Here is a 12065-nt window from a genome sequence, read left to right as displayed (position 1 = left end):
AAGAATTGGTCATACATCATAGAATAGCTATGACCGCCTCAGTTTTTGGTCATAAGTCAAAGAATACCTTGGTCATAAGTCAAAAAATAGCTATGACCATCTCAGTTTTGGTCATAAGTCAAAGAATACCTTGGTCATAAGTCAAATAATAGCTATGACCATCTCAGTTTTGGTCATTTGTCAATGAATACCTTAGACCACCTCAGCTTTGGTCATAAGTCATGGAATAATGAAAACTGTTTCAGTTTTATTCATCAACAATAATAACATGCAAATATGTTTATGCACCAAACATGGTCCACATATATTTATATAGCCAGCAACATGTATATGTCTCTGACCAAACAGACAGGCAAGCTCCTATCACATTACCTCTTTGATTTCGTTCAAATATTTTGATGTCTCTTCAACATAAACATGAAACATCCACTATAAACCTCATATACAGTTCTTCATGTATAAACAACCATGTAATATATCAATCCATGATCTGATAATAACTAAACAAAAACAATTTATTTACTTATTTCCCTTTACCTTAAACTATTCAGATTCTTATCTATCATTTTAACTCAAATCAACTACAGATTTCACAGCCTAACTGTGTACTAGCACACATATGAATTAAACAGTACATATTTAAATTAAACAGTTTTGCACAGCATCCTAGACTAGAGGAATGACCATCATCAGGAGTCAAAATCAAGGTCGTTCAGCTCTGCCGCCAACTCGGTGTTGACCTGGGCCTCGATGCAGGGCGTTGTCACGTCAACGTGTATGTCATATTGCTGATCAAGGCCAAGGTAAGAGTCACTCATCAGGTACACAGTGTAGATCACCCGCCCGGGTGTCTCTGGTGTGAACACGGACACCTGGACGCTAGACCGACCTGTAGACATTGAAGGTCAGGATAGTTCATCACAGTTTTTACGAGTTGTGATTAGTATGTCATACAAGAGTACACAGTATTTGAGATCTTAGTTAAAACCAAAAGTTGCCCCAAAACAAACCTTTTTAAGTCAATCAAGGGCAATAATTTGTATTTAGGATAATATGGAGTAATGTAACCTAATTGTGTGATGGCCTTGAACAACTTTGTGAAGTATTAAGTCAATTGAATGAAGGGTAAAGAAGTAAATACCAACTTGCCCTAAAACTTAAACCTGAATTCAATCAGGGGACACAATTTGTATTCAGGATGAAATGGTGTTATGTAAGCTAGCCAAAAGTTGTGTGAAGTTTTAAATGAATTGAATGAAGGGTATTGGAGTTATAAGTGAAAATGCTGATGCTGTGAGTAGTATAAACTCCTTATTTTTCGAATAGTAGAGCTAAAAATTGGGTTTCAAAATTAAACCTAAAATTTGTAAATGGGAAGGAAATAATACTTAGTAGGTTAAAAGTAATCACACATATAGATGTCTAGAAACGCAAGACAATGTTTATCCTAAGTATATTAGATGACTTTTGATCACAGTAACCCTTAAGAGATGAGATGACTAAAGACACTGTAAACCCTTAGTGGATGAGGTGATTTTAGACACTGTAAACCCTTAGTGGATGAGGTGAATTTAGACACTGTAAACCCTTAGTGGATGAGATGACTTTAGACACAGTTAACCCTTAGTGGATGAGATGACTTTAGACACTGTAAACAATTAGTGGATGAGATGACTTTAGACAATGTTAACCCTTAGTGGATGAGGTGATTTTAGACACTGTTAACCCTTTGTAGATGAGGTGATTTTAGACACTGTAACCCCTTGTGGATGAGATGACTTTAGACACGGTTAATCTTCAGTTGATGAGATGACTTTAGACACTGTAAACCCTTAGTGGATGAGGTGATTTTAGACACTGTAAACCCTTAGTGGATGAGATGACTTCAGACATTGTTAATCCTTAGTGGATGATATGACTTCAGACACAGTTAACCCTTTGTGGATGATATGACTTTAGACATTGTTAATCCTTAGTGGATGAGATGACTTTAGACACTGTAAATCCTTAGTGAATGAGGTGATTTTAGACACTGTAAACAATTAGTGGATGAGATGACTTTAGACAATGTTAACCCTTAGTGGATGAGGTGATTTTAGACACTGTTAACCCTTTGTAGATGAGGTGATTTTAGACACTGTAACCCCTTGTGGATGAGATGACTTTAGACACGGTTAATCTTCAGTTGATGAGATGACTTTAGACACTGTAAACCCTTAGTGGATGAGGTGATTTTAGACACTGTAAACCCTTAGTGGATGAGATGACTTCAGACATTGTTAATCCTTAGTGGATGATATGACTTTAGACACAGTTAACCCTTTGTGGATGATATGACTTTAGACATTGTTAATCCTTAGTGGATGAGATGACTTTAGACACTGTAAATCCTTAGTGAATGAGGTGATTTTAGACACTGTAAACAATTAGTGGATGAGATGACTTCAGACAATGTTAACCCTTAGTGGATGAGGTGATTTTAGACACTGTTAACCCTTTGTAGATGAGGTGATTTTAGACACTGTTAACCCTTGTGGATGAGATGACTTTAGACACGGTTAATCTTCAGTTGATGAGATGACTTTAGACACTGTAAACCCTTAGTGGATTAGGTGATTTTAGACACTGTAAACCCTTAGTGGATGAGATGACTTCAGACATTGTTAATCCTTAGTGGATGATATGACTTTAGACACAGTTAACCCTTTGTGGATGATATGACTTTAGACACAGTTAACCCTTTGTGGATGAGATGACTTTAGACACTGTAAACCCTTAGTGGATGAGATGACTTTAGACCCAGTTAACCCTTTGTGGATGATATGACTTTAGACATTGTTAACCCTTAGTGGATGAGATGACTTCAGACATTGTGAATCCTTAGTGGATGAGATGACTTTAGACCCAGTTAACCCTTTGTGGATGATATGACTTTAGACACAGTTAACCCTTAGTGGATGAGATGACTTTAGACATTGTAAACCCTTAGTGGATGAGATGACTTCAGACATTGTTAATCCTTAGTGGATGATATGACTTTAGACACTGTAAACCCTTAGTGGATGAGATGACTTAAGACACTGTAAACCCTTAGTGGATGAGATGACTTTAGACACTGTAAACCCTTAGTGGATGAAATGACTTTAGACACTGTAAACACTTAGTGGATGAGATGACTTTAGACACTGTAAACCCTTAGTTGATGAGATGACTTTAGACACTGTTAACCCTTTGTGGATGAGATGACTTTAGACATTGTTAACCCTTAGTGGATGAGACGACTTCATACATTGTAAACCCGTAGTGGATGAGATGACTTTAGAAACTGTAAACCCTTAGTGGATGAGATGACTTTAGAAACTGTAAACCCTTAGTTGATGAGATGACTTTAGACACTGTAAACCCTTAGTTGATGAGATGACTTTAGACACTGTAAACCCTTAGTTGATGAGATGACTTTAGACACTGTAAACCCTTAGTGGATGAGATGACTTTAGACACTGTAAACCCTTAGTTGATGAGGTGACTTTTGACACTGTTAACCCTTTGTGGATGAGATGACTTTAGACATTGTTAACCCTTAGTGGATGAGACGACTTCATACATTGTTAACCCTTAGTGGATGAGATGACTTTAGATACTGTATAGTGGATGAAATAACTTTAGACACACTTAATCCTAAGTTGATGAGATGACTTTAGACACTATTTACCTTTAGTGAATGAGACATCTTTAAAAATCGTTAACTCTTAGTGGATGAGATGACTTTGATCACTGTGAACCCTTAGTGGATGAGATGACTTTGATCACTGTGAACCCTTAGTGAATGAGATGACTTTTAACACTGTTAACTTTAAGTGGATAAAATCAACATTACTGGTAATTGCAACACAGACAGATGTAGATACAAATGATTAATGAACAACATTGTGCCTTACCCCTAACAAATGGAACCCTCTTGAGGGCAACAAGATCCCTATTCTGGACATCTCCCACAATGAGGAACCAGCCCTCATCTTTTGGCTTTGGGAATCGTGGGGCGTTAGCCTTACTGTCAGTCTTCTGAAATATACAGACAAGAACCATGATGACTGTAAACATGGAAGGAAGATAGAACGGTGCAGAGATCAGACAAGGTTAATGTGGTCAATTTTTGACAATTCAAAGGCTGTTACTGTAGTGTGACTACAACTGTCTAGCCTTTAACCAAAAATAAGTGAGATATTATGCAAATATACTTTGATATCAAGTCTGGCAGTGAAAGGCTAGATGTTGCTCATGTAAAAGACATGACAAAGTTATTTTTGTTGAACTTTGACAATAAATATTGTTTTCAAGTTTCATGTGGAGGACCTGTAGGTAAGGAGTTAAAGAGGTAAGACATTTGACTCTCAAACCCTGGGTTGCAGGTTGGATTCCCTGCCTCAACATTTCAATTACTAACAGTCTTTTGAGGGGGACCTTAAACTGGGGTTCAATACGTCAGTGCTATACACTGGTGCACTATCAAGAATAAGGGTAGCTCTAACCAGGGTAACATTCTGCCTGTGGTCAATGCCCCACAACCAAATAATGCTGATACTATCACTGAGTCCAACACAAAAGGCGAGCTGACAAGAAACTGTGCCAACACAGATGAAAACTACCACCTGACATCATTCATTGATCCTGATTGATCCTGGTGGGCGTGACAATGAGGCCATTACCATGTTTTTGCTGAACCGGGTGAGCATGACAATGAGGCCATTACCATGTTTTTGCTGAACCCGGTGAGCGTGACATTGAGGACATTACCTTGTTTTTGCTGAACCGGGTGAGCGTGACAATGAGGCCATTACCATGTTTTTGCTGAACCCAGTGAGCGTGACATTGAGGACATTACCTTGTTTTTTGCTGAACCGGGTGAGCGTGACAATGAGGCCATTACCATGTTTTTGCTGAACCGGGTGAGCGTGACATTGAGGCCATTGCCTTGGTGTTTTTTTTGCTGAACCAGGTGAGGGTGACATTGAGGACATTACCTTGTTTTTGCTGAACCGGGTGAGCGTGACATTGAGGACATTACCTTGTTTTTACTGAACCTGGTGAGCGTGACATTGAGGACATTACCTTGTTTTTGCTTAGCCCTGAGAGTGTGATGATCAGGACATTACCTTATTTTTGTTGATCCTGGCAAGTGTGACGTTGAGGACGTACTCCTGGTCTGCATGGACACTCATCCACTTCTGGTCCTGCAGCCGGCTCCCTATAACCATACAAGAAACATAGGTCAGCTTCAAAACAAGTTTTTATATGTGCAAGGTTGTCATTTTGGAAATACAAATATACTAGCTGCAACAGAAGTTAGTTTTTTGTTTTAAGGCAACTGATGAACCAATAAGCTAATAGTTTCATCCAGCCATTGGTATTAACATATTGATTTTGATACATGGTGAACCCATAATTATAATGTTCATATACTTTGTAAGGGCATTGCTTGCTGATTTCCAATATGTAAAAATAAATGACCCCAAAAAATAAATAGTTTAAATTATGGCAGATTGTATTTTATTCAAATCTGAAGTGAAATTATCTATTTTGCAATCTACCGGTAAAGGTTGTAATATATTTTTTTGTACAAGTTTGGCATAATCTTTTTCTACACAACTTTTTTCCAATGATATCAACATAATATGGGGACACCAGGCATCCAAAATTCACATGATTCTACATCAGAGACATTCAAGCATTTTTGTCTGTATAAACATTGCATTGGATGCCACTTTTTGTTGTAGAGTCAATTATGGACCTTGCAAATATTTTAAATAATTCCTGATGAAAGCATTTCAAAAGAAATCTTCATTATTAAAATCAGACTATAGGGAGACAGAAACCTTCAACATGTACAATGAGTGCTTTTTGCTACCATGTCTACAACACAAGCCAGTAAATATTTGGCATGTATCTTCTCTATGTATTGACATCCCTACCCTGGAGTGGCGTGTCTATATGCCTCTTCTCCTGGCAGCCGTCCCCACCCTCCCAGTAGCCCTGCAAGGTGAAGGTCACCTCTATCTGGGGCAGCTTACACAGTACTGCATACACCTAGTAAACAATGTTCAGTGCTAATGAGGTAAGGGAGTGAACTGATGGTTGAATATTACACAGCTTCCATACAGGAGTTATACCCTCATTATTTTCTACAATATCTAATCACCGTAGTGAAATAGAGTGAAATTAAAGATCGTTATCTTTCTCAAAAGGAGCAAAATTGATAAAACATCAGAAGGCAACCATTGCCCCTTTTGTCCCCAATATCAACATACATGTAGCATACAGTATTTCCTCCTAACTTCACACTCACTCCTCCATATTGTCATTTCTTTGTTACCTGTTCTATGTGGTTGGTGTCCAGCTCCCCCTTCAGCATGTCAGCCAGAGCAGGGTACCGACCCTCACACGTCTCCATTACTTCTGGAAGGGTCTCTAACAGTGCCCCTTTCGCACGAGACCTGAATAACATCATACAGGAATACCAGATATAATTAATAATATGATGAGCATTTAAAATCAGAGAATGCAAAATATGAAAGATTGTACTCTGCCCTTTCATATATTTTATAACTCGAATTGCTTTATATATGCTCAGTTTAGTATATTTTCAGAATAATAAAACTTTCAGTATCTGTTGACTTTTGGGCTTGGGCCCCAGGTCTTTTTGTCAACAAATCTGACGTTTGCATACAGTTTTGCCAACTTATTCCTAAATCCATCATGCAGGGAAAAGTAAAACAAAAATACCTGGATGAATCACCAACAAAAGTGACAATGTTGGACTTTCAATCTTAGTACCTGTATCCTGCATGTGATAAGTTGTCTCAGTGTTGTAACCTTAGTGCCAAGCTTTTCAATAAATTGCTGTAAGAAGGGAATATTTTATGTCAGAACAAAAGTGTGATGCTGCCCCAAAACCAGATGACAACTTCAGACCGATTCATCTGTATACAATTGCCACATGATGCAGATGAAATAGGATTAAAGGCATACCAGAGCACCATGAAGCCAACACCAATGTTTGTTGGTTTTATTTTTCAGTTGAAAGGGGCATAACTTGACAATGACTAAATTAAGAATTATTGACGTTGCCATTCTGGGCATGGAAAACTTGTGTACCAAGTTGCACTTGAATATCTTGCACGTTTTACGATTGATGACCAAGGTTAAACATTTTGCACGATGATTACGAGCTAAAAATAGCACTAGAATGAATTAATGAAGAATCGGCCCTCCAGTGTTGTTGAAGAGCAATCCTTTAAGAAGCTCCTGTTACCTACCTGAAGCAGTGGGTGTGGTAGGGTGTAAGGTGGGGCAGGGTAAGGAGCGTGTTGTCAGTCCACCAGCGGCCCTGCACCAGCATTTGCACCAGTGTCACGATCCCCAGCGACGTCACCAGCCAACCCTGGTCCGCACTTACATCCAACATAGCCTGGAATACACTTACAGGTATTGAACGCAAAATACAGCCACAACAATGTAGTTAATACTTTTCCGTTTGGAACACAATACAAGTGTTGTGTACAAAAGGACAATCATTATTTTTAGTTTCATTATAAAGGCATTCAAAACATGGATATCGATGTTTGAAGTCAAATATCTTACAGTCCTGTTTGTAGACATCTGTAACTTAAAGGGAGACCCCAAAAACTAATTTCAGTAAAATCAAGTTTCCTCTATTACACACACTTATCTAATGACAAAATCACACATACATGCCATATTCCTTGAAGACTTCCCAGAGGATATTGACCTCATCTTGGGAGATTTTCATCAATTGATATTAAACGTGGTGTGTTCTACTTTTAATTTCATTTTATTTCAAGTAGCATTTCATTTCAACTGAAAAGCCCTGTAGTGAATATATGTGTTGTAAGAAAAATGTTTGTACAGTGCAATATTTCATCTCCATTTTACCCAATCAGACACGACAAATATCATTTCAATTCTTAAGGGAAATTCACACCCTACCATGGGGCCGTGACAACTACTTATCTCATGACAACTACTTTATCTTACAACAACTACATTTATCTCATGACAACTACATTTATCACATGACAACTACAGTTATCACATGACAACTATATTTATCTCATGACAACAGTACTACACTTATCTCATGACAACTACACTTATCTCATGACAACTACACTTATCTCATGACAACTACTTTATCTTATGAAAACTACAGTTATCTCATGACAACTACACTTATCTCATGACAACTACACTTATCTCATGACAACTACACTTATCTCATGACAACTACTTTATCTTATGACAACTACACTTATCTCATGACAACTACACTTATCTCATGACAACTACACTTATCTCATGACAACAACATTTATCTCATGAAAACTACAGTTATCTCATGACAACTATACTTATCTCATGACAACTTCACTTATCTCATGACAACTAAACTTATCTCCTGTCAATAACATTTATCTCATGACAACTACACTTATCTCCTGACAACAACATTTATCTCATGACAACTACACTTATCTCCTGACAACAACATTCATCTCATTACAACTACACTTTTCACTTATCTCATGACAACTAAACTTATCTCCTGTCAACAACATTTATCTCATGACAACTACACTTATCTCCTGACAACAACATTTATCTCATGACAACTACACTTATCTCCTGACAACAACATTTATCTCATGACAACTACACTTATCTCATGACAACAACATATATCTCATGACAACTACACTTATCTCCTGACAACAACATTTATCTCATGACAACTAAACTTATCTCCTGACAACAACATTTATCTCATGACAACTACACTTATCTCCTGACAACAACATTTATCTCATGACAACTAAACTTATCTCCTGACAACAACATTTATCTCATTACAACTACACTTATCTCCTGACAACAACATTTATCTCATGACAACTAAACTTATCTCCTGACAACAACATTTATCTCATGACAACTACACTTATCTCCTGACAACAACATTTATCTCATGACAACTACACTTATCTCCTGACAACAACATTTATCTCATTACAACTACACTTTTCACTTATCTCATAACAACTTTAGGCCACAATGTGTATGTACCTGACAAATTCTAATGGCCTGGTCAAGAACAGACTTGGTGTCGGTGTTGTAGTCTGTAGAGGGGAGAGGCAGGCGACCAAAGTGACACTGTAACAGCAGGTTGGCCTTGGTGTGTGGGGAGTCCAGGGTGTGGGGGTTCACCTCCAGTGGAACACTCTTTGATAACTCACTGGAGAAACAATAGAGGAATGCGATTTTGGGAAGATAAATCAAAGCAAATATAGTTCACAAACAAATTAAAATAACGAGACGCCAATACAGCAATGCCGCATTAATGGCAGATTTTTTATTTGACGATGCAATTTTGCGAACCTAAGATAGATAAACACCTCTTTTTTTCCACAAGAAGACCCATATTTGTACCTATCAGGGATATCCATCATACAAATAACCTGATCAAATTTCATGAAAATCTACAGAAACTGTTCCATTTATGTGATGAAAAATAACCATTTTATAAATACATCAGCTTTTACTAAGGAAAGTCCCAGAGACATAGTTTGTGACCCCAGATGGCACACAAAAGAAGCAAAATATAAAGATCCTGAAAATGCAATCATTGACTGTGGTGCTGACGAGTCCATGGCGTGTGTGCCAGTGTGAAAGAATGTGTGCAAATGTGTATGTGTGTGTATGTATTTTAACCTACCAAATGTCGAGAAAATTGGAGTTTTATTTAAATATCCTGAAGGAAAGAAATTGTTAAAGTCTCACGAAAAAAATACAATTCATAACATGGGAAAAGTATTTCCCAAGAATTGACCTAGTGTCCTAGTTTTTGATCAGAGGTGACCCATATTCACAAACAAGACAACACATAGACAAGAATTTTGGCAAAGTTACCTAACAATTGGATAAAAATGATTGACTTTAAGAAAGAAAGAAAAATGAATTTATGACATTGAAAAAATATTTTTTAAGATTTGACCTTGTGACCTAGTTTTTGACCTGAGGTGACACAATTTCACTAAAGACAAGTACACATGTTTTCTGACAGTTTTAAAACAAGTGGATAAAAACTATTGAATTATGACATGGAATAATTAAGTTAACACAAAATTGTTAATGCACGCCTGTGAGCCTGTTTCTCGCCATTCTATAACCCATAATTTTTCGATGAAAAATCAGGCTAAAAATGGACTTCAAAAATTGAGTACACTCAAGAAGTTTCTATGAGTCATCTTTTCATTGTTTATGTAATCTAACTCCTAACAGGATAAGAAAAAAAAATCAGCTGTTTTTGTTTATCAGTAAATGTCAGTGAGTCAGCTGATATCATAAACTAATCTTCTGGCATACTGTATGGCCACTGGACACCGGCTGTACAAGTTTTGCTAATGGGCATGTCCCTGTAGTACTTCCACTTGGCTTAGAATGGCATAAGGAAAGGTTTTACAATAAAAGTACATGTATGAGATCATTTTAGCCCCACTCACCTGTTCAGCTGGTCCTCATTGTGACGAACAGGTAACTCAGCATACTCTGAGGCATTCTGAATGTATAACAAAGGTATTCAATCAATATACTTATGTATATAATATTCAATAGTGTGAATTGTACAGTTATAGAATTCATAATAATATTAATGGTATTGACCAAATTGTCAAACAAAATATTTCATGACAGAAGCAAGATACCAGGGTAACGTGTTTCAAACTATTTTTCACTTCTTCAAATAGATTACTTTCAACCATTACTTACAGTGAGGACATCTATGAGTTCTGGAATGGTAGACTGTGGCCCTAGTTCGCTCTGGAACATACGCATGGTGAGATGGGTAAGGTAGTAGTACGAGGCAATCCGACCCAGTGTTTGTGGTTCCACCGTGCAACCATCCTGTAATGTATGATGGGATTAGGAGTTGCTTAGTCCATAAAAGTACAAATAATTTTAGTGGACATCAGCCACTTGATATTTATTACGGTAAGATGATTTCCAATAACATCAACTGTAAAAAACTTCTTTCTCAAAAATGATCAATGCCTATTGCATTACCTTGCAAAGTTTAAAGCAACCTTTCTTTTAAAAATTGTGCGAGCTGAAATATTATAATATTAGCAAGCCTGCAAATGATTGAAAGAATTGAAGCGTAACAAACTGCATGTTCTATACAATTTGAGGTGGTACCTCAATCAGCTGATAAGTCATAAAGTTATAAGTAGAGGTGTTACCTCGGCAAGCTGTAAACAGTAGGACGTCTCCAGCTCAAACAGTGCGCGCTCAACGAGGCTGGACAGGAAGCGGTTCAGGTTTGAGTGGTCCGTGTCCTCTAGGTTGTAGAAACTAAAATACAACACACACCATCATCAGTTTAACAACGCAGTATTACACACTACTGCATATGTGGGTATTGTCAGGCCTTGGTGTTATAGGGGGCACAACTAAATCTTGGGTACATGATGGGTTAGGGTTGATCTTTAAAAATATGACAACATCAACATACAAGAATCTTTATTTAAAGTCAGGTTATATGCCAAGAAGAAACATTAGCTCAATGAGCAACTTCTTAACAAAGGATTAAGCAAGATTCCACAAAATAAAGTTGTAGACTGCATCACTGTCATCAGTTGGAATGAACTTTTTTAACTTTCACCATGCTATATACTGCTTCCAATTTCTGTCAGATAACATTTCAACACCACTATCTGCCCTTCATATAAATAGTGTGAAAATAATGGTGAATTATATGATTATTATCTCGGTGAGACTGACGGATTATCTAATACGGATTATCTAATACATCAGTTACAATAAGTGAAAGACATAAACGATGCTATGCCAGGGAACAAACAGGTGGCTTATCTATGCATTTATGTCACTGGATTCATGTCTTCTATTCATAAACAAACAAGCTAGTTTTCTTGGCAGCTACATTAAGGTAAGGCAAACTGTGTTTCCAATCATTGGTCTTGTAATGTTTGACATGT

The 12065-nt window shown here is 37.2% G+C and overlaps 1 protein-coding gene across 1 annotated transcript in view; it reads right to left on the bottom strand.

Annotated features, from left to right (window-relative positions):
* Positions 1-234: 234 nt before the first annotated feature.
* Positions 235-12065, bottom strand: part of LOC128237288 (activating signal cointegrator 1 complex subunit 3-like) — a 136218-nt gene continuing 124387 nt past the window's right edge. The window contains 10 exon segments of the mRNA XM_052952667.1: positions 235-889; positions 3939-4062; positions 5154-5245; positions 5970-6084; positions 6371-6491; positions 7314-7465; positions 9139-9307; positions 10575-10630; positions 10840-10974; positions 11310-11421. Coding sequence (XP_052808627.1) covers positions 690-889; positions 3939-4062; positions 5154-5245; positions 5970-6084; positions 6371-6491; positions 7314-7465; positions 9139-9307; positions 10575-10630; positions 10840-10974; positions 11310-11421 — 1276 coding nt within the window. The 3' untranslated portion in view covers positions 235-689.

This window comes from Mya arenaria, chromosome 6 (genome assembly GCF_026914265.1).
Source record: "Mya arenaria isolate MELC-2E11 chromosome 6, ASM2691426v1".
Taxonomy (NCBI): domain Eukaryota; kingdom Metazoa; phylum Mollusca; class Bivalvia; order Myida; family Myidae; genus Mya; species Mya arenaria.
The sequence above is the reverse complement of the archived record's forward strand: the minus strand, read 5'-3'. Positions and strand labels throughout refer to the sequence as shown.